Source organism: Monodelphis domestica, chromosome 5 (genome assembly GCF_027887165.1).
Source record: "Monodelphis domestica isolate mMonDom1 chromosome 5, mMonDom1.pri, whole genome shotgun sequence".
Lineage (NCBI taxonomy): Eukaryota > Metazoa > Chordata > Mammalia > Didelphimorphia > Didelphidae > Monodelphis > Monodelphis domestica.
Window position 1 is genome coordinate 191,992,531 of NC_077231.1, and position 24,674 is coordinate 192,017,204.

At 34.5% G+C, this 24,674-nt stretch overlaps 1 protein-coding gene across 1 annotated transcript in view; it reads right to left on the reverse strand.

Moving 5' to 3' along the window:
• AASS (aminoadipate-semialdehyde synthase) overlaps positions 1–24,674 on the reverse strand; it is a 75,942-nt gene that overhangs the window by 33,427 nt on the left and 17,841 nt on the right. Inside the window, exons 4-13 of the mRNA XM_001370216.5 lie at positions 23,355–23,439; positions 21,420–21,487; positions 21,181–21,327; positions 20,856–20,934; positions 19,944–20,071; positions 18,106–18,254; positions 16,387–16,509; positions 15,477–15,588; positions 12,038–12,097; positions 11,853–11,920 (exon numbers count right to left, since the gene is read on the reverse strand). Of these exons, the coding sequence (XP_001370253.4) occupies positions 11,853–11,920; positions 12,038–12,097; positions 15,477–15,588; positions 16,387–16,509; positions 18,106–18,254; positions 19,944–20,071; positions 20,856–20,934; positions 21,181–21,327; positions 21,420–21,487; positions 23,355–23,439 (1,019 nt within the window). The remainder of the gene's footprint in view (positions 1–11,852; positions 11,921–12,037; positions 12,098–15,476; positions 15,589–16,386; positions 16,510–18,105; positions 18,255–19,943; positions 20,072–20,855; positions 20,935–21,180; positions 21,328–21,419; positions 21,488–23,354; positions 23,440–24,674) is intronic.

A 24,674-nucleotide genomic window follows, 5' to 3' on the forward strand; every position in this document is an offset into this window, starting at 1 on the left:
ACCATCCTGTGTCACAGTGATTTTGCTGTTTATACCCTTAATGAAAAAAGAAAATTGCTGAACTTCCAGGGGAAGACCCAAGATAGCAGAGTAAAGCAAAGATGCTCCAGAGTCACCATGAGAATCTTCTCCAACCAGTATTTAAATATCACCACAAAACAAATACAGGAGTGAAAGAACAACCAAAGAGACAGAATGAAACAACTCTCAAGAAAAGATACTCAAAAGGTAGGCAGAAAACATTTGGGGCACTGGGGTAAGAGGGGAGCAGAGTCAGCAAGAGGCTGTAGCAAGGAGTGAAGAGCAAGCCAAGTGCAAGCCACAAACCCCACCCCTCATCTGCTATCCCAGGTTCAGAAGTTAAGTCCAAGCTAACCCTGAGGTCCTGTCTGGGCAAATAGTCATCTTTGGCTTACCCACACCCCTTGAAATTTCAAGCATGTAGAGAAGTCCAGAGTCTGTAGGAGTTAAATTTTAATGTTTTGACTAAAATATATAAAGTTATAAATAATATTGTGGTTGTCGGTTTAAAGTATTACTGCTCAAAGTCAAAATGACTTTTAATACTTTTTTTACAAAAGAGGTGGAAAGAGTAAAAGTAGAGAAATACAAAAGATAGAGAAGATATTTTAGCCTATCTAACTAAATATTGCTCTGGTGCTCAATTCAACCAGGACTTATTGTCCTTCAGCTGGGATTAAGCTCTCTCCAGAAGACTGAAGATGACTCCGAAGGCTGACTTTCTTCTTAAAGCCTACTTTCTTCTTAAAGCTGACTACTTTCTTCAAGCTTACTCCTCAACCCTAGAAATCCGGGGCCTTTTATGGTGGCTTCTTCTCCCTTCCCCTCTTCACAGTGGCCAATCACAGTTTCCAAATTGCCTAGACATTGTGGGGGATGGGGGTGGGGCGGGCACTGTCTGTGGGATCCACTTCTCCCCTTCTGGAGGGGTAAATTACATATTCCGGGCTGATTGAGTTTCTGATGGTGTGAATTCTCTAAGTGGTTTGCAACTCTTCCACTTAGTTCAAGCTTTTGTTGATTCAATAAAAAGGTAGACAAAGGAGAGTTAATCCTGTCTTCATAATCTAGTGAGGTACTAAGTAGGGGTATTTAAGTTATTGTTAACCAAGTGTTAACTCAAAGTAGAAAAAGGGAATAAAGAATTCCCTTTCACAAGTGTAAACTCAGAGTAGACAAAGAGAACAAAGAATTCTCTTTCACAAGTCCCAGCCCAGGGCAGTCTAGACTAATGAGGGCTGAGCAAAGCCAGGAATCCCATTCTGGTCTTGGGATGAGGACAAAGTTCACAATTTGGGGTGGCTGATAGTATTAAGGAGGGACCCTGGATCTTTCTGCCTAAAGCTCAGTGCAGAGCTCCAAGACTGGGCAATCAAGGGTGTGCCCAATTAAAACAGAAAGACCAAAAGTTTACACCTAAGTCCAAGGCTACAATTTAAGTAGTTTCTGGCCTTATCAAGATCAAAGTAAGAACAAAAACCTAAGGCAAGTCTTTGAGCTATCAGTATCTCAAGGGTCAAATGAATCAGCAGGGGAGGGGGGCTCTCAGAGCTTTCAGCCATCAGACCATCATATTATCCTCCAAGAACTAAAATTAGTAAAAACCCAGAAAATATGTTGAGAATAGCATCAAGGAAGGACTGAAGTTTAAGAGGGTACCATAACTCTCCAGAAAACAAAGCCTACCTATAATTAGGCAGGAAAAATGAGCAAACAACAAAAAAGTGCCTACCTCTAAAGAAATTTTATGGAGACAAAGAGCAAGGAACATACACAGAAGGGGATAGTGAAAGCAAAATACACACACACCAAGTCCAAAAGAAAAATATGGATTGGACACAAATTCTGGAAGAGCTCAAAAAAGACTTCAAAAACGAATTAAGAGAGGCAAAGGAAAAGTGGGAAAGAGAAATGAAAGTGATGAAAGAAGAAATGGTCCAACTGAAAAAGGAGAAAGAAAAACTGACAGAGGAAAACCATGTCCTAAAAGTCAGAATTGGCCATCTAGAAATTAATGATTTCATGAAAAAACAAGAAATAATAAATCAGAAGAAATGAAAAAACAGAGGAAAACATGAAATATCTTATTAAAAAAAGAAAATTAATAGCTTGGTAAAGAAGGCACAAAAATACTGAAAAAATAACTCCTTAAAAATTAGAATTGGACAAATAAAAGCTATTTAATCCACAAGCTATCAAGAAACAATTTAAAAAAGCCAAAAGCCTGAAAATATAGGGGAAAATATCTAAGGAAAAACAAGTGACCTGGAAAATAGAGCAAAGACAGATAACTTAAGAATTATTGGACTACCTGAAATAAATGAACAACTTAGACATCTTACTTCAAGAAACTATAAAGAAAACTTGTCCAAATATCTTAGAAGCAAAGAATAAAGCAGAAATTGAAAGAATCCATTAGTTATCTCCTGAGAGAAATCCCAAAATGAAAACTCCCAAGGATAGTATAGCCACAATCAAAATCAAGGAGAAAATACTGCCAACAACCAGATAGAGACAATTTAAATATTGTAAAGCTTTCAGAATCACAGAAGATTTAGCAGCTACCTCTATAAAGAAGCTGAGGTTTTAGAATATGATGTTCTAAAAGGCAAAGAACTAAAAGGAACAAAAATAATCTACCCAGCAAAATTAAAAGTAATCCTGAAAGACTTTCCTTGGGGGGGGGGGAGAATATTTAGTGAAATAGAAGAACTCTTAGTTTGAAGGATAGAGGTGGAAAACAGAGTCAAATAGAAAATTTGACATTCAGAGGTAATTAGGTAGCACAATGGGTAGAGTGCCAGACCTAGAGTTAGAAGAATTTAGGTTCAAATCTGGCCTCAGACACTTCCTAGCAATGTGACCTCAGGCAAGCCACTTAACCCCCATTTACCTAATCCTTGCCCTTTTGTCCTATTGTTAATACTAGCAAAGAAGATAAGGATTAAAAAGAAAGAAAAAAAATGGAAGAATATAAAATTTTACTTAAGCCTAAAAAGGCAAACAATGAATAAGAAATCATAAACTAGAGAAGGCTAAACTGTTCCCATTCTTATATGGTAAAATGATACATGTAACTCCCTAAGAACTTTATCCTCACTAGGGCAGGAAGGAGCTTAATGAATTAGAGAATAGTTGTGAATATACTTTTATATTGAATGATCTCAGAAGAAGGAGGGAAGGGTGAGAAAGAAGATTGTACTGAGAGGAGGAAGGGAGGATGAATTGGGGAAATTACCTCACAAAATAAAGAAGTAAAAAAAGAATTTATTCAATGGGGTAGAATGAGGGGACACAATTAGAAATTATCTTCACACACATGAAGATGTCTGAATAATATTAGTTGATCATTGGTAGTTTAAGGCAAAGAAATAAAAATGACAATACTACATAAATTAATTTAATTATTCAATGTCATCAAAAAAAACTAGCAAAGGATTGCTATGTACAGATAGAAAAAAAACAACAAAATTCATCTGGAGGAACAAAAGGTCAAGAATATCAAGGAAATCAATGGGAAAAAACTGTGAATAAAAAAGAGTAGCAACAGCAAATCTCAAACTGTACTACAAAGCAGGAATCAAAACAATTTGGTACTAGATAAGAAAGAATGATTAATCAATGGAATGAAGCAGGTACACAAAATTAACAAATGAGCATAGTGACATAGTTATTGAGAAACTTAAATAGCCTAGTTATTAGGTCAAATACTTAATTATTCATCAAAAACTTCTGGGAAAACAAGAGTACAGTCTCTCACAAATTAGGGATCAACCAATAACTCATACTATGTACCAAGATAAATTCAAAGTGGGAGCATGTTTCATTCTTCATTATCTCATCTACTTCTTTCTAACTTTTTAAAATTAATCTACTCATTTTTTCTTAGAATACAATTATATTCCATCATAATTATATTCCACAATTTGCTTAGCCATTCCCCAATTGATGGACATCCCCTCAATTTCCAGTTCTTTGCCACTACAAAGAGAGTTGTTTTAAATATTTTGGAATATATAGCTTCTTTTCCTTTTTCCCTGATCTTCTGTTACAGAAGATACAGAGTTTTATAAGTCTCTGGGGATGATTTAAAATTGCTCTCCAAAATGCTTTAATCAGTTCACAATCTCACTAACAATGTATTAATGTCCCCAATTTTCCACATCCCCTCCAACATCTGTCACTTTGCACTTTTATCATTTTAGTCAATTTTGTGGATGTGAGATGATTCCTCAGAATTGTTTTATTTTCATTTCCCTAATAAGTAGTGACTACTATATTTTTTTCACATATCTACATATGGCTCTGATTTCTTTATCCAAAAACTATTTGGTCATATCTTTTTCCCTATGGATTTATTGGAGGATGGCTTTTATTCTCATAAATTTGACAAAATTCTCTATATATTTTAGATGAGACCTCTATCTGAGATACTTTATCTTTGAAAAATGTTTTCCCAATTTTTTGCTTTCCTTCTAATCATGTCAATATTTATTTTATTTGCACAGAACTTTTGGACTTAAGGCACTGCAAGTTATCCATTTTATATCTCACACTATTCTCTATTTATTGTTTACTCAAAAATCTCTCTCCTATCCATAAATTTGATAGGTAATATGTTCCCTGTTCTTCTAATGTTCTTATAGTATCTTCTTTTATGTCTAGATCATATATCCATTTTGATCTTGTCTTAGTGAATGGTGTAAAATATTGTTCTGTACTTAATTTCTGCCAAACTACTTTCCAGTTGTCCCAGCAATTTTTACCAAATAGTGATTTCTTATCCCAATAGCCTGGACTTATACTTTTTGTCAAATACAAGGTTACTATCATCTTTTACTATTGTTTGTTTTATGTCTGTTCTGTTCCACTGATATATTTTTCTATTTTTTAGTTAGTATTGGATAGTTTTGATAATTACTGCTTCAAAATACAGTTTAAAATCTATAGTGCTAGACCTTTTCCTTTACATTTTTTTTATTTTTTGCTATTCTTGAACTTTTGTTCTTCCAAATGAATTTAGTTATTATTTTTCTTGCTCAGTAAAATATTTTTTGGTAATTTGGTAATTTGATTGGGATGATATTGAATATATAGATTAATTTAGGCAGAATTATCATTTTAATATTTGCACTGCTCCAAAACAATTAGTATTTCTCCAATTATTTGTTTGTATAAAAAGGTTTTATAATTATGTTAGTGTAGTTCCTAGGTTTGTTTTAGCAGGTATAGTCCCAGGTATTTTTTTTTTAATCTGTGGTTATTTAATTTTGTTTATTTATTTATTTTTAGAAAAACCCTTACCATCTGTCTTAGAATCAATACTGTGTATTGGTTCCAAGTCAGAAGAGTGGTTAAGGCTAGGCAATGGGGGTCAAGTGACATGCCCAGGGTCACACAGCTGGGAAGTGTCTGAAATCAGATTTGAACCTAGGACCTCCCATCTCTAAGCCTGGCTCTCAATCCACTGAGCTACCCAGATGCCTCCATCTGTGGCTATTTTAAATGGAATATCTCTTGCTATCTCTTTATGCAAGACTTTGTTAGCAATATATAAAAATACTGATGATCTATGATTATTTCAACTAACTTTTTAATTGAATCTCCAGGATTTTCCACATTTACCATCAGATTGCAAAAAAGATAATTATATTACTTTTCTGCCCTTCTGATTCCTGCAGTTTATTTTTCTTCTTTATAATACTATATTAAACAATATTGGTGATAACGGGCAACCTTGTTTCACTTCTGATCTTATTAGGAAGGCTTCTAGTTTATCTCTATTAGAAAATAATAGTTGCTGGTAGTTTCATGTCATCTTAAGGAAAAAAATTATACCTTTGCTTTCTGATATTTGTATAAAAGAATGCTGTATTTTATCAAAGGCTCTTTCTGTGTCTATTCACATAATTATGTGTTTTTATTACTTTTGTTATTATTGATAAATTATTTTATTATATTATCTTTCCTAACATTAATACATCCTATTAATCCATACTTATCTTTCTCTGTTTTTGTTATTCTTTATATATATCAGTAACATATTTGTTTCATAAAAGGAATTTGCTAAAATTCTTTTTTTACCTGTTATGTCAAATTATTTAATAATGGAATTTATTGATCTTAAAGTGCCTTGTAGAATTGACTTGTGAATTCTTCTTCATGTTTTCTTTTTAGGCAGTTTACTTATGACCTATTCAACTTCTTTTCTAAAATAAGTTTAGTTAGATATTCTATTTTCTCCTCTGATGGTCTCAGCAGTTTATATTTTTATAATTATTCTTTTATTTCACTTATATTACTAAATATGTTGGGATATAATTGAGCAAAATAACTCCTAACTGCTTTAATTTCATCTTCATTGGTATCATATTATTAGTCCTTTTCATCTTTAATGCTAGTGAATTTGTTTTTTCTCTCTTTTTAAAATTACATCAAACAATAGTTTACATATTTTTGGGTTTTTTTAAAGGCCTAGATTGATTGGTTTATTAATTCAATGGTTTTCTTACATTCAATTTTGTTGATACCATTTTCAATTTTTAGTATTTCTAATTTGGTGTTTAGTTGGGGATATATTTCTTCATCTTTTTTCTACTTTTCAATTATGTCCCAATTTATTCATCTGTTCTTTGTTTTATTAATATAAACATTTAGAGATATAATTTTTAAGTTACTGCTGTATCCCACAAGTTTTGGTATTTTGTCTCATTATTATAATTCTCTTTAATATAATATAATAATATAATGTAATAATATTAATGATAATTATCATTCTCTTTCATCATTAATTAATGAAATTATTTATTGTTTCTATGATTTGTTCTTTAACACTCTTTAACTCATTCTTTAAGATTAAGTTATTTAGTCTCCACTAATTTTTACTTTCTACTTCCACAATTCCTTATATATAATTTTATTGCATTATTGTCTTAAAAGAATTTAATATTTTCTTCTTGTCTATATTTAACCATATTTGTGCCCTTAAATTTTTGAAATTTTTGAAAGGTACTATGTATTGCTCAGAAGAGTGTATACTAAGAGTCCCTTTAAGGAGCTAATAGACTAAAAGAAGGGAGTTTAGATTAAGAGAAAAGAGGGCAAGGAAAGAAGAAAAGGGAGGGATTCTAGAAGGAAATACATGTCAAGAAATAACAGGGCAAGGAGAGAGGATATGAGAGAATCTCTCAGGATAGAACAAAGGAGGGATTTACATCAAGAAATAAAAGGGCAGTGTAGGGGGATTTAAGGTAGGAACTTTTTAGAAGAAGAGATAGAATAAGAATTAGGAAGTAAGAAAGAAGGGGCAAGAGAGACCCTGAGAAAGGTGAGTTGATTTAGAACTAGGAGACCAAAAAGAGAATTAGAGTAGCTTTTCTAAGAAAGGATATGAATTAGAGAGGTGGTATTGGATATCTGGAGGGAGATATGGCAAAATGAGAAGAAAAGAAGGACATATGGTGATGAAAAGTAAAATGAAGGGAAATATGAAACCAGTAATTATAACTTTGAAAATGAATGAGATGATTTTACCCATAAAATGGAAATGGATATCAGAACAGATAAAAAAAAACCCAAAACCCTTGATAATGTGTTATTTACAAGAAACAAAAGTAAAAAACTGGATGTGTGTGTGTGTGTGTGTGTGTGTGTGTGTGTGTGTGTGTGTGTGCCATGCCCTGGGTGATCAAAAAAAAAGAGTAGCAATCATGATCTCTAACAAATTTAAAGCTAAAATAGATATGGTCATGTGGTAAATAGAAAAACCATATTATGTTAAAAGGTGCCAGATAGTGAAGCATTATAAATATTAAATCTATATGCACCACATGTTATAGCTTCAAATTTTTTAAAAGAAAAGCTAAATGAGTTACAGATGGAAAAGATAACAAAATAAGGAAAGTGGGAATTTTTAATTTTCTCCTCTTAGAAATAGATAAATCTTCTAACCAAAAATAAATAAGAAAGAAGTCAAGGAGATGAATAGAATCTTGGAAAATTTAAATATGATGATAGATATCTGGAGAGAATTAAATGGGGGATAGAAAGAGTATAGCTTCTCTGCAATAGGCTTCTGGAATAAAAGTCTCATTTTTTTTTTCAAATATATTGAACTGATAGAAATTTATTAAAACAAGATCTATTCTCTGATAAGTGATCTAAAGATATAGTTTTCAGAAGAAGAAATCAAAGTGATCAATAATCACATTAAATAACTAATAGAGAAATACAAATTGAGACAACTCTAAGGTCACTTGACACCCATAATTCTGGCTAAGGTGACAAAAAATGAAAATGACAAATAGATAATACTAATAAACATCAAGAAGAACTGTGAATTAATTCAACCATTCTGGAGAACAATTTGGAACTATGCCCAAAAGGCTATTAAACTATATATGCCTTTTAATCCAACAATACCACTACTAGGTCTACCTCCAAAGAAATCAAAGGCAGAGGAAAATGTCCTAACTGTATAAAAATATTTATAGCAATTCTTTTTGTGATGACAAAGAATCAGAAACTGAGTGGATGTTCATCAGCTGGGAAATGGCTAAATATATTGTGGTATATAAATGTGATAAAGTATAATTATACTACAATAAATGAAGAAAGTGATGGCTTCAGAAAAAAATTGGGAAGATAGATGAACTGATACAAAGAGGAGTGAAATTAGCAAAAAAAGAGAACAATTTATACAGTAACAAAATTGTAAAGATAATAAACTGTGACAAACTTAAGATTAACACAACAATCAGGTATAGTTCCAAAGGACACATGATGAAAAATTTTACTTTTTTTACTTACAAATACAGTTGATGGGCCTAGAGTGCAGATCGAAGCCGTTTTCCTTTCCTTTCCTTTTTTTTCTTCCTATTTTTCCCAAGAACTTGGCTAATATGGAAATATGTTTTGCATGACCTTTTGTGTATAATGGGTGTTGTATTTCTTGCTATCTCAATGGGTGGGTGAAGTGTAAAGGGAGAGAGAATTTGGAACCAAATTTAAAATAAAATTTCCCAAAAGAGAAGAAAAAGAGATGAAAGCCAGGAAGACCTCAATTCAGTTTTCCCTCTAAAACACTGTGGCCATGTTATGATAGCAAGCCATTTAACATTTAATGCTGTAGGTGCCTCTCTAACACACTAAGGTGCATAGGTGTCAATTTGCATTGGTCAGAGGTTCCTTTTTTTGAAGTCAGCTTATATTAATAAAATTATAGGCATAGAAAATAAAGGATAAAAATATAAGTCTAACAATTACAATGGGTTAACAAAGCCAGATGATGAATGAATTACAAACTAAATAAAAAACCAAAATCCAACAATTTTTAACATAAGAAACACATTTTAAAATTAAGACGTATCTAATGAAAATGAAAAGCTATAACAAAACTTAGTGTGTATCAGGTAAATCCTAAAAGCAGCAGTTTCCATCCAGATTTTTAAACCCTCATAATTACTAAGAAAGTTAAGTAAGGAAATGAATTTTGCCCAAAAATTTTATAAATGATAAATCAGTATCTCTACTAAACACATATGCAATAAATGGTATCCCATCTTATAAAATTAACTGAGTTGCCAAAAAAACCCTCAAAACATTGAAATGAAATGATTTCAGGAGATACTAATTTTTTCTCCAATCCAGACAAATCTTAGAAAAAGATATAGAGAAAGAATAGATAATAAAAAAGGAAATAGAATTAAACCAACTGTTGGAAAATTTAGAATTGAAAATTTTATAGTATCATTGAATAAAAATATTAAGCAGTATGCATACTTCTCATTACGTTATGTATGGTACCTACAAAAATAGAACATTTACAAGAGCTCAGAGAAATTATACATGTTAAAAAGAAGGAAGAAAGAAAAACAAACAAAAATATCACACAACGAGAAAGCATAGATCAAGTAGGGTCTGAACTAGTGAAATAGTCCCTACACTGGTACATGAGAGAAAAAGGAAGATTGATAAATGAGTGTGATTGCAAGAAAATAACTTGAGTAAACAACACAAAATATAGTTTATGTTATTTATTTCCCTATGCATTTGATTTCCTCCTTTTGCCTCAATCTGTTAGGTTTATAGCTAAAACTGAGGACAATGTATCATTACAAAAAATACCCTAAATGTTTTTTATTATTATTTCAGTTTGTTAGTAGATAAAGAGAGTTAATCTTTTCTTTCAGAATTCATGATCATGAATTTCCTTTTATTTTCTGTCTTAGAATTAAAAGTAAATACTGATTTTGAGACAGAAGAGCAGTAAAGGCTATGGAAATGAGATTAAGTGGCTTGCCCAGGGTCACACAGCTAGGAAGCATCTGAAGTCAAATTTGAACTCAGGCCTTCCCCTCTCCAGGCCTGGCACTTTATCCACTGAGCTACCTTCTTTTCTTTTTTAAATCCCCATAATTCCCCACAACTCTTTACGGAAAACTGTATGAAAAAAAAAAGTCAAGCAAAAAACAAAAAGATAGGAGATAAATTTAGGGGATAGTTTAATAAGAAACATGTCTTAGGAACAGTAGATTGTACTTAAATAGTGAATAATGAACATGAAAAAAAGAATTACAATTATTTAGTTCTAGTTCAGGTCTCTGCTCATTAGAAGGTGAAAATTCAGCATAGTCCAGAAGATATGATTTTATTCTAAGTTTAACCTATGGGAGTTCTGGAAATATAATTCTCAATAAGACAGTAAGGGAAAAATCATTTCCCAAAGAACCAAATCCACATTTTATGGAGTAATCATTACATTGAATTATAGATCTCAAAGTAGGAATAGAAGGGGGGAAAGAATGCATTACTGAGTGCAAGAAGAAAGAAGGTATCATAAAAGAGTTGTTTCTCTTTTTTTCTCTTCTAAATAAACAACAAAGCAGGAAGGTATTATAATTGATGACCTTAGAGCATTATACAAGAGAAAGAGACAGGCTCAATTTCAAGCCTCCTGCATACATGCTTGCATAAGGAAGAAAGATCTCAAACTGAGGAATTTTTCTTCATTTGTGGAAGAAGCACCCTCAGTATTGAGTCAGTTACTAGACTTAAGTCGAACTTCTGGCTTACCCAAAAGTTGGTGGGTAATGGATGAGTTATTTCAAAGGTCTCTCAGATACGCACTAGGCATAAAACTTATCACCACAAGTAGCTTTCTGTATGTATACTTTATGTATGTATACCTACACATATGTATATCTATATAACAAGACCGAGACAGAGAACGAATGTATATAGGTGTATTCCAAAGTGTCTGTTTCATGATTTCCCTTCTAGAAAAGTATTAGAAATTTAAATATGAAACCATAAATGCTTAAAAAGTATTTGTTCCAACTTGTTAATTATTACTGATATGCCCCAAAGAATAGCAAAATATTTAATGTAAATTATTAACAAAAGCAAATGTGGCAAATAAAAGTAGTTGCAACATCCTGAAATGATCCATTTTTGCACATTTTAAACCAGCCATCAAGGGGAAAATTAACTTCTTAACAATAATAATAACTAATACTTATATAGTGCTTTGGAGTTTAAAAAGTGCTTTATACATATTATTTCAGCCTTAAAGTAACCTTCTGAGATAGATGCTAGGGGTTTAGACCAATTTTATAGATGAGGAAATAAATGTTAATTTACTCATGCTAAATAAATTTTCCATGATCCTGTCCCTAGGATCAGGGGTAAGATTTGATCCAATGACCTTGACGCCATATCCTCTTTTCACTGTACAAAACTACCACTCTCATAAAAGCAGAAATTGTCAGCAAAACAAAACAAAACAAAACAAAAAGACTTAACAAAAGAAGAGGCTCTGGGCAATACTTTACCTGCTCTCCCGTAGTTTCAGGATATATTTATACTTATCAGGCAATGATCCATTGGATGCAATCACTGCCTAAAATAATATGAGATATGTAATTATTTCATTACAATTGCTTTTTTAAATCAGTCTTTTTTAGAGTAGGAGTGAAGGAGAGGCAGGAGAGAGAAAAAAGACATTTCCACAACTTACATCTCGGACAACAGGAGAGAAATTCTGACTTTCAAGAGGCTGAGTCGCATCTGATAATATCTGAAAGGCCAAATGAAACGGGTAAGAAGGTTTCCTTGTGTTGGCATGTGCACAGAAACATCTGTCAAAGAAGAAAGGAATTTGGAAAAAGCATGTTTTCTAAAAAGCACAGAATGTTCTGACTGCTAAGGGCATTAAACCTTGCCCTAAAGAAGATGCTGTTTCAGCATAAATTCCAAATTTTAAACTAGAAGCTAGTAACTATGGTAATATCACAGTCTCCTTAGGAGAGTTTCAAGTAAAGCAAAACATCTCTGACCCTGGTTAATTTAGCTATTTTGAGCTTGTTAAAAATAACAGCACAGGATTTCTCCCTTCCCACCACCCTGCCCAGCAAATAGCCACTTCTTGCCAGCTTTGGTCCCTTCTAGCAGAAGAGTACAGCTATTACAGTTTAAATCTCCCTGACACCCCTACTTCTCCCACTTTCTGCATACACACAGGCTAGACACCAGGAAAGGATTAAATGCCTTCACAAGTTTATACTCAAATGGAATAATGGGATACATGGCCCAGAGCCATAGAACTAGTGCGTTATGGGCAGGTAATTCCATGCTCCCTTCTTGAAACCTGGCAAAAGAGATCCAGAAAACAAAACTACAGTACCCAGAATACATGCCTCTAAACTCACTCCTGTAGCATCATTCAGGTTGTTTCCAAAAATTTTAGCAAATTAAACCCTCAGTGCCTGGAAGTAAATAGCATTCTAAACACTCGGATAAGGGACAAGGAGACATTCCTGTGCTCCCATTCTAAGATCTAGTTTGACATCATCTACTCAACTAAAGGACCTGAGAGGGGAATGAGAGAGGGTAAATTCCCTCAGGGGAAGAAGCAATGGAATGCTAATGTTTTACTTAAATTTCCTGAATAATGGAAAACATTAAATATACTGGCCATTTTTACAATAGTATGAAAAAAGGCACAGACTTGAACAAATTACTCTTTATAACTGATTAGTTTCCTCCTAGCATATAACTCAGATCTCTGTACCAAAAGAATGGGAATTTGGTGGCAGCAAGTGGCTTCTTGGATAGAGTGCCAAGTCTAGAGTTGAGAGGACCTTGGTCCAAATCAGAGTTCAGATACTTCCTAACAGTGTGACTCTGTCCAAGTCATTTAACCCCAATTACCTATTCCTTACTGTTCTTTTTGCCTTGGAACTGATACTAGTATTAATTCCAAGAAAAGCTAAGGGTTTTAAAAGAGAGACATAGAGAAAGAGAAAGAAGGGGAATTTTGATTAGGGAGAGGAAGGAGATAAGAAAATTTGAAGCATAGCATAAAACTAGAGTACTACAATAAAGAATGAGGAAAGAGAGGGCACAAGGGTTACCATATTACACTAACGGTATCCTGCCTGGTTAGATAACCTTAGTTACTTCCCTTCCACTCCTCCAATGCCACTATAAGAACACATCCTTATCATTTGCATCCTGCCCTGTTCACTATTTGACATTCTTTCCCAAGCAAAGCATGCCAAGAGTTGTTTTTGTTTTAATTTAACAAAGGATATTTAATAGAAAGGAGGAAGGGCACAGGTTGAAAATGAAGCTTTGTTGCTACCTAACCATTCTGCCATTTTAGAATGGTACCTCCGAAGAGCAAACAATTCAAATGGAAAAATACCTGGCACTTAAGGAAAAGCTTCCATAACTTCTGTGGCTAAGAATCTGGGTCTATTATTGCCAAAGACAAATTCCTACCAGGAAACATTAACAACTACAATTGTCAAGTTGTAACAAAAATAGGTGAGTTTAGATGAGAGGGATAGTAGTGGAGATAGCAAAGTAAGCAATGATTAGACAATATAATGATATTCCAGACCTGACCACTAAAAAAGGAATGGATTCTCTGCCAATTACTCTTCATACTTTTACTAGGGCCATTTAATGAATTACTAAGGAAAAAATCCAATTAGTTTTCTATCTTTATAAAATACTAAACCAGATGAGAAGGGTTGTTAAGTGATTCAACTGGTTCAGATATCAGGGCCATTGATTGGGAAAGAGAGAAGTGAGAGGGCAGAGAAGGTGAGGGAGAGAGGGAGCAAGGATCAGGAGAAATTAGGATAGAAGAAGAGATAGAAAGAGGAAGGGTTTGATGTGGGCTGACAGTAGACAGTAAGGAGTAGTTATAGGAACAGGACCCTCATACTCTGAAATCTTGCATTTCACTAGTTAGCACTGGTTAGACATCAATTGCAAAACCTGTATCAGCATTAGTCAAGAATGAATTATAGATTGTTCAATTACCCACTCTGTGTACCAGATCTATAATATTCTATACTGGGCACCAGCTTTGTACCTAATCTGTTTTATTAATTATTCATATTGTTCTTAGAACTGAAAGACATAATGAATTACCTATAGTGTTCCTCCAATATACCTCACACCCACACCCACCCCGCCACTGCCATGTTCTCATTCTAGAAGGGCAGTGAGACCTCTCCTATAATGACAAATGATGTCAAGGTAGGCAATGGGGGAGCATGGAACCTACTCATTGGGGACTCTGGCATTTCAGAAGAATCTCCTAAACTTGTATATGCTCCTTATTTTCTAAGGCAACAAACCCCGCAAAATATACTTCCACTTGAATTTGGAATGGGATGTGACAAGCTCCCTGACTTCAATAAATATGCCAACCTTGATCTATGGAGTGTGGAAACTGCCACTCTTTAGTGGAAGTTGCCATTCTAAAGAGGGGCTGTTACTCCATACTGTCAGCTCTACGAGCCCCTGGGCTTATCCATCAGTCCTAAAACTATTCCACCAGCTATTAGTCTATTATATCACCAAACACTGTTTCTTTAAATAAAATTTCGTTTCTTACTTCTGAATTTAATGGAGTTTGAGTCTCCCATTCTTGGGGCAAGACCCTGCTACAAACATGGGTGTGTTTCTCCTACATCAGGCTCAAATCTGTCCTCAGACATTTCCTACCAGTTTAACCCTAGGCAGATCACTTAATCCCAGTTGCCTATGCTTGTCATAAAGAGTCAATCTCAAATGTCTTATCTGACCATCAAAGTTTCACATGATCTTTAAGATGATTGATTTACACCAGAGGCAGTGCAATCACTTTGGGACACTTCAGGCTAGTCGATGAGGTGAGATATCCCAACTCAGAGCTCAGGATCTTCCTTCACTCTTTCAGGGCTCAGGAACAACTGCCCCAGTCCATTGAAAGCCCTTCCCAGCATCCCCTCCGGACATTCCACCCCTCCATCTGTCAATCATTTCCTGTCCTATGTTCTATCTCTCTTCTCCATTTACACCTACTCCTACAGATAGAAAAGCTTAGCATATTTTTAAATGTTTCTGGTTTCCATTCAAAATAAAATTCACCCCCTTCTTGACACCACCATTCTGTTTACCATTTCTTCAACATAGGGAAAAAGCATATCTCCAAAGTATTCTGTAGCTTCAATTGGGAGCTGGGCTGGTAAATTGTCAATGGAACACATGAGTATCCCAGAGCCTTCGACACTAGAAGAAGCAAAATGATTCATTTATATATGCAAACATGTCCAGCATATTCTATAGCAATCTTCATATTAGTATGAATATCATACTATGTTGGTCCAATACAAAACAATGTATATAACATAAAAGAGTAAAAATAGTTTACTCCCCAAATACTACTGGTTTCTTATAAAAGTCTTCTATTCATAAAAAATGATGTGTATTTAAAAGTTGAAATGCTTTCATTTTTAATAATTTGGTATTTAAGTATATATGAACTTCAGAAAAGGCAGCATAGTTTGTAGGAAGGTCACTGGGTATGGAATAAGATCTAGGACTGAAATCCCAGCTCCAATAATTACTAGCTATGTGACATATGCCTGTTATTTTTCCTGTCTTAATATCAGTTCCCTTATTTATAAAGTAGGAGTAACAATGCTTTTGCACTCCAACTCACAAGGCTATAAAGTGTTTTGCAACTATTAAAACACTAAATAAATGTGAACTATTACCAATTAAGTCCTCCTGGTCTTTAGTATATCTCTGTCATCAAAGGCTCACACATCAAAAGTGTTTTATATGTCCTCTTTCATAACCTAAATGAAATGTTATATATATGTATATATATATATATCCCATCCTCCTCCCCTATTTAAAGGACTGAGAAAATGTCAAATTACTTAGTTTTATTTTATTTATTTTTAACCAATTACACATAATCACAAATTTCCACACAAGTTTTCCCAAGTTACCTGATTGAATTTATTTCCCTCCCTCCCTTCCTTTCCCCTTCCTGTACTGGCAAGCAATTCACAAACTCACCTGTCATGAATAATATGCTGGTCAGCATCATACATACAGAAGGGACTATCTATTGTCGTACACTCTGTCATAAATTCTATAGACCCACCAGTGTCAGCTGAAATGTCACATATGGCCACAAGTCTGAAAGAGAGGAGGTCCAACTGCTTTACTGCTTTACCACAATGAAAATTGCCATCAATACTCAAAATCAACAATAACATCAACAAAAGCAAAGGATTAGAAAATGATTTCTATTGTGCATTTCCCATCCTGAACATAGAAGTTAAAAAAAAAAAAGAACACTAAGATTACTAGAAAGTTCTTCCTAAAGGAAGATTTGCTCTCAACTAAAATCAAAATGAGACAGAACTAGCTAATGCCTTTCCCTAAAATTATCTTCAACCAAGGAAGAGTGGCTAGCTACACTTCTCTAGATCAATCAATCATAAAGATATTTATTACACAGTTACTATGTTTCAGGTACAGAGAAAAGTGATATCCCTCTAACCTATCCTACATACTACCACCTAAATAATCTTGCTAAAACTACTCTCAACATATCATTTCCTTTTTTAATATTCCATTAGTTGTTATACATCTTTTGTTTTTGAAGAGGACCAATGGCATCATGGTGTGATTTGACTTGCATGTGAATTGGATTTAAGTGAGGCAGAATGACACAGACGTTAGCTTCACTCTCTCTTCTAGTCATTTAAATCCAATGGCAAGATAAAAGTCAGGATGACTGGTGATGGCCTGGATAGAAGGAGCAAATAAAGGATGACTTTCTCACTTTGACCTGGCAAGAAATGCCCTCTAACAGTCTGGTCTCAACTAAGTTCTCCAGGCTTTATGTCCCCCAGTTTTCCTACACCGACCATCCCCATCAGCTAGACTGGTCTACCTAGTTGTTCTTGGAACACATCTTGTTTTTCTTATTTCCACATTTTTCCTTCAATGTCCTTCTTTCTCCAGAAGTATCCATCACCATTACCTCTGCCCAAATGAATTCTTTTAGCCCACTAAGACCCACCTCACTTTCTCCCTATGCCAAAAAGCCTTCTCTGAGCAGTCTAGTCCTCAAGGCTCTTCCCTCTTCTGCACTTCGATAGCACACATATTGATGGTACAATTCATTTAGTACCTAATATGAACCATCATATTGTATTAGTTATTTGCATATGTATCTATGTCCATGTCCCCAAATCTAAGTTCCTTGAGGGTAGGAATCCTATCTTATATCTTTTTATCCCTTAAAGGGCTTTGAATGGTGCTAGAATAACTACTAACTACTATTATTACAGCACCTAAAATAGTGACTTGGACACTATGAGCAAGCCATAAATATTCAGTTAATTAATTCAGCCCCCTGATTCACAATAGCAGTGTCTAGATCTGATAGTGGAAGATGGAGCCCAGTGAAAGTTCTTCTACTTTTCACTTTCATTGCCTTAGGCAAGTCATTTTTAACTCCATGGGCCTCGGTTTCTTCACCTGTATATTGAGGGGCTGGATGATTCAGGACCCTGTTTACCACAAGGTAGCAAACACTGGGAGCTAACATGGGAAAACTGTGAGCCCTGCAATATTTAAAAAAAATCCTTAGACTTTTTTTGGGAGATAGGAGGAAGAGAAGGAGTTAAAAATTAAAATAAAACAAACTAAAATTAAAACATTTTTAAATCAGTTTATTAATTTGATTTTACTAAAAAATATAACTAAAATAAAGATACATACTTGTGGGGCAATGAAGGGCAACCCTCAACAGCAGCAACTGAAGTTTTTACTGGGGCAAGGAGCTTCTGGGCATCTTGGCGGCTCAATAGCCGAGGTGTGTCTTGCTCCCAGTAGATTCCATTAATTAAACAAGTAGTATATGGGGCAATCTATGAAGCAAATTCCAAAAGACCCATGAGAAATATAAGGTAGTGTACATTCATTGGAGTATAGTTTGCTAGATGCAAACCATCAACAGCATATCCAGGAACTAGTTTTTAAAGATTACTTTTTAAAATTATTTTATTGACATATGTGTTTTCATATTGCCTTCATTTTCAAATTTATCTCTTGTCCCTCCCAGAATTAAAGGACATCCCTGGTAACAAAGATTTTGAAAAGAAAGAGAAGAAAGGAATGGTTTAACAAAAGAAATCAACATCAATAGTCCACCAGTGTGTGCAATATTTCACACCCTAATGCCCCACCTCTTCAAATAAGATAAAGAAGCACATTTCCTCAACTCTTCTGCAGAGTCAAGATAGGTCATTATAACTATTAATATTATTTCTTAATGCCTCTGAATTTCGATATGTCATTGGTCATTCCTTCATATCAAAAGACAATAAACTGGGGAGGTTCTATGGTATCCCAGGTGACATTGGGAGATACCCCATGAAAAAAGATACAGGATCATTTTTAATTTTCATTCTGTAATATCATTATTTGGTAGGTTAAAAATATAGTATTTAAATCAAGAGACTGCTATTATATTTCTGTCTCCAATGCCACCAACTATGTAGCCTTAGTTAGGCCACCCTCAAATTTTCTGGGCTCCATTTTCCTTACCTGCAAGATGGGGATAATATGTACCCCATTCCTCACAGGGATGCTGTGAAGATTAAATCAGATAACAACTGTAAGCACTGTGAGCTCCACGAGGAAGGTGCTACATACATGCATACATTGATAGTATTTACAATCTGTAAGTTCCAAATGGACTCAGGCAGCATTAATGGGGCTTAATAGATCTAAGAATTTTTCAGTTTCGCAGCCTTTCATTTAAAAGTTACATTTGATTTCAAATCCTGTGTGACTTTGGATGACACTAAAGACTGTGTAACATGGCAAGCATGGGACAACTTTGGGATTCAGAAAATGAGCTGCTGTCCACAAGACTCCCTGATTGAATAAAAAGTGTTCTTCCTTCTATCAAGGCAGGACTGCTAAAACTTGCTCACACAGCAAGAAACGGCTATTGGCTACAAATGAACAAACAAGCCTTCTTACATGAAGTTACTGCTAGGGATTTTTGTTTTGGTTTTGGTTTGGTTTTGGTTTTGGCTGTAATGCACTTTGGTTTGGGAATTTTGTAAAATTCCTTTTACTGGGGATGTGTTTGCACTGGCCCAAAGACTTTATTTTTAACTCAGTGCCGTGAACGTGGAAGATGGCTGACTGAGATTAGGAGTACAGTCAGTAACTATGGAACAGATTTATCTGCATAGGGATCAAACTCATGACAATAACCATGTCATGAATTTCATGCTTAAAGTTAACCAGCTCAGGAAGACCACAGAAGGTAAGATGGTACAATCCTGAGATAAAAAGAAAGAATAAGATAAAGTAATTGTGACAGAGCCCTGCAAACAGAAGTCCCAGAAACTATACCAAGGAAAATTGTGCAAAAGCTAACTGGCTACTCCTTAAGGACTCGGGAGTTATCACATTCTAATTAATTGATAATGGGGACCTAAAACGAATTTACATACTCCTAACTATTCTTACTTAAAACTGCCTATCTCAAAGCAAAAGCAAACCATTTCCAGAGCCAAGAAAGGAGAGATTACAATACTCACATCAGTGTTAAAGCGAGAAGTGTAGAGGTGAGGATGCTTGTCATATTCTGCAGGGTCATACACCCCATCTCTTTTCCTGACAAGGTGATGATGTCGACTTAACACTGTCCCATATACTTTCCTGAGATCTAGTGGAAAAGCGGGGAGGGTAAAGGAAATAACAATAACAGGTCTATGACTTAAATAATAAAATGTCATGACACTATCTTTTTTTAAAAACCATAACAAATGTACATAAGGTATATTTGCATAGTATGTTACAGAGGTACCAGACTTGAAGAACAGAAAATCTGTCAAGGAAATATGGGAAATATTTGGTAAATATTATCCTATTAAAATTGTTCTAAAGTAGTAGTGTTCATTTTTTTCAAATTGTGGATAGGAGAGGGAACAATTTTTTGTTCCAAAAAAGTTGTGTGTTGAATGTTTTCCTCATGAAAAATTAATAGTTTATTCTAATTCTTATATGCATGATGAACTCTAAAATTTCTTCCCTTTCATATTAAACATAGGGGAAAGGGAGATTTACAGGAACTAAGTGATATGGTGACCTAAAAAAGTTGAAAACTCCCAATATAATGGAGAATAATAGCTTTGTAGTCAGGAATATCTGGGTTCAAGAACCATCTCTCACACAAACTATCTGAGTAACCATGGGTAAATCATAGACTCTCCATGCCATAGGCAACTTTCTAAAATTCAGAGTCATAAATCATATGTTGATATGCTGAAATCATAGCTCTCGTAAAAAAAAAAAAAAGAAAAGAAAAGAAAAGAAAAAAAGAGAAAAAGGAGGAGAAGAAAAAAGGAAGAGCTGGAGAAGAAAGGGAAGGAGGCAAAAGGAGAAAAAGATATGAAGAGGGGAAAGAAGTAAAGGGAAGAGAAGGAGAAGGAGAAGTAACCCTCTATTACCTCCGTTTTGGGAAACTTCTCTTAACTCATGTGGCTCCACAAACTCACAAGGGAGCTCATTGAAGATCTCCTGAGCACCCTGTTAGTGACAACATGAGCATCAATTAGATAAGGAAAGTGGGATCCAACCTAGCAAAGAGCATCCACGATTCCATTAAAAAAATATAAGTACAAGTTTATGTTGCCTGAAAATGGTAACATTTCATTTCCATCCCTGCAACCAAAACTATCCATTGCACCACCTAGTTGCCTAAGGTAGGACACATGTTAAAGACACTAAGACACATTACAATGATATTTCACTTCAAAGACTAATAGTATTTACCTTAGACACATTACCAGTTCCAGTGAACACAAATGTTAAAGGTCCTATAGACTTGGGCATCAATCCCAGAGAAATTTCATAGCCAGCATCACGTACAGCTTGCACAGCCTGACTGCTGTTCCTGTAGTTATGGGCCATACCAATATGCTGAAAACAAATAGAATACTTCACATAAAGCTATACACAGAAACATTTTATTTTCACAAAATGTAAAGAGGAATTCTAAAGAAAAAACTCACCATAAAAGGTGTGTGATGTCCCAGGGCAAGGAACCTTAAGCCCATTCCATGTAAAATGTTGATCATCCCTATTTCAGAATTAGATTTAAAAAAGATAAGAAGATCGAATTTTTGTTTGTAACAAGTTTTCCTCACTAGCTCCTAGCATTGTTGGGATCTTATACAAAGTGGTTAGTAAATATCTGTTGTGTTATGTATTTTACTACAAATTCACAATAAAAAGTACTAGATATACTACAAATCCAGTATTTCTGTATTGCAATGGAATTTCATTCAAGTAAAACAAAATAATTTTGGTGGTTGTTTGTGGTCATAATAGGAATTACCTTGTATACCTAAAAATATGAACAGTTTCTTAAATGAGGAGCCATTCACAAGAGACAGAACTTCTTTAGAAAGAGAAGGTTCCATGGTCAAGGAAAAATATGTTAAGAAGAGGAAAAATATTTTATTTCTTTACAAAAGTCATATAAAATGCAATTGGCATGGCCTGTATAAAAGCATTATTAATTTGGAAGACATAAGACTCTCTAATAATAGCATAAGACTTATCACTGAAAACAGTAATGTTTCCCATCCAATGTGTCAAGTCCCAAATGTGGCAAAGATCTAATTCTAGTATTCTTCAATAAAGGGGTTTCTCTCTTCTTTAGACTTGTGATTTTCACTTCCCACATACTTTGCAGCACTTATTTCTCCCCTTTCTTCCCCTCTTTGGCATGCTGTTCCCATAAGTATTCAAAATGTGAATTCTTCTTAGAGCTTGGCTTAGATATGAGCAAGCTGAAAAGCATCTCATTGAGTTCACCTACAGCTATCAAATGGCCACTGCCATTTCATTTTTGTATTGAAACATTGGATTTTACAAAAGGTTTTTTTTTTATTACTTTCACCACTGCAAGAAGCAACATCCCACCCCAAGCAAATTTTGGAACATGAATATTTCACATACAGAAAGACCCTCCCTCCCTCCCTCCCTCCCTCCCTCCCTCTCTCCCTCCCTCCTTCCTTCTCTCTCTCACTCTCTCTCTCTCTCTCTCTCTCTCTCTCTCTCTCTCTCTCTCTCTCTCTCTCTCTCTCTCTCTCTCTCTCTCTCTTTCTCTTTCTCTCTTAGCTGCTGTACTGGTTAATATCAGTGCTTCAAGTCTCTTCCCATGGACTTCAGTCCACCCTCTACTCAGCTATCAAAGTAATCTTCCTAAAGGTCTGTCCATGTCACATTCTTAAATTCCCTCACACCCATTCAATAAATTCTAATTGTTCCTTAAACCTCAAGGACCAAACACAAAATCATCTGGTTCTTAACTGGCTTCTTCTTACCTTTCTAATTCTTATAACTTATTCTTCTCTACGTTCTTTAAGATCCAGTGACACTGACCCTTTTGCTGTTCCTCTCATAAGACATCTCATCTCCATTCTCTTTGTTTTCACTGATTAGCCCCATGCTTGAATTTCTCTCCCATTTCACCTCTGCCTTCTGACTTCTCAGGATTCCTGTAAGTCTCAGCAAAAAATCTCACTTTCCGTAAAAAGCCTTTCTTGGTTACTCTTAATGCTAGTGCCTTCTCTCCAAGATTGTTTCCAATTTATACTACATAAAGGATAGATCAATTATATGTATAGATCTAACCTATATAAATACATATCTATCTTTATGGAGATTTCATTTTTACTTATGAGTATTTAGAGTATATAAATATAGTTATGTTTTATTTAAATTCATACACAAGTGTTTGCATGTTGTCTCCTTCATTAGACTTGTAAGCTCCTTGGGGTCATGGACGATTTCTGCTTTACTCGATGCCCAGAGCTGAACACAGTGCCTAGCACATAGCAGGGGCTTAATTAAATGATTGATGAGTTGTTGACATACACACATGCATATTCATCAATAGGGAAAGTTTCACCTATTCTTGCAAACCCTGGTATACATACCTGCCACGCCTGCCCATTGCCCAAAGGCTACCACACGTGTTCCTTTATGATCAACCATTTTCTCATAATCAATAAGCCGGATTTCCTAAAAAATAAATACGAAGTCAGAACCACCGACTCCAATTTAATGACCAACTCACAAAAATGGATAACTGAAGAGTTTACTTTTTTCCCCATAAAATATTCCTGGACCTACTAATATGAACTTCTTAGTCAAGCTGGCCTCGTGAAATGTTTTTAGAAAGTGCCAATCCTAAAACAACCATAGTAGAAACCACATTTCAGTTTAAATGTGATAAATCACACCCACCAGGTACAAGAAAAGATAACAGATCTAAAAGTGATATCTCAGTAGTAGACATTATAATAACCAAGTCAATCAAAAAGAAAATGTTCTTCCTAACTTCATTAACCAAAGCATGAAATAGCTAACATTTCTTATCTTAAAATTAGGGAAGTCTAGTAAAAATACTCTAAACAAAGTCTCACCAAATAATGTAATTCTGTCATTAATCTTATAATGTCATATGGCATATAATTTCCATAGCAACCGCATGGAATAGGATAATGGATTGTTTTCTTACCCAACCTTCTCTTTTTTATCCTGTATTCTTTCCCTCTTTTAGTAAAGCATTCCTTATGCTTTACTAAAGATCTTTAACTTAAGATCTTTCTAAATGTGAAAAAAACATCTGAAATACAAAACACTCTTTGGAACAAGCCAGTTTTATTGCTTTGATGGGATATAGCAATTCAAATTCACTACTAATAAAATGTTGATCACGGGTTAAACCAGATCTGCTTTTAATGCTTATAAAAATAAGCACACTCATTACAAATGGGTAAAACTTGAGTGCTTTACAGATCAAATCGCTTACCATCTGTGGGGCATGGGGAGGGGAAGATGAGAGGGAGACAATTTGGATCACATAATTTCAGACAACTTATGTGGAAAATTGTTATTACTTGTTATTGGTAAAAGAAAATATCTTTACAAAGTAAAAAAAGTTATAATAAAAATAAATGCATGGATTTCTAGTGCCTCAAAAGACCATATTTCTTTAGAAGATAATCATAATCATAACCATAATAATCAAATTTACATAGCACTAACTTTGGGCCAGGTACTATAGTAAGCATTTTACAAATATAATCTCCTCTGATCCTCACAACAACTTTGTAAGGTATATGATCGTACAGGAATGCCTGTATTGGGCTTCACTTTATTGTGCTTCACGGGTTTAGCATTTTATCACATAGTAGGCACTTAAGAAATACTTGTTAACTGACCTACCAAAGCTCTAGAATTCTAAGATTCTG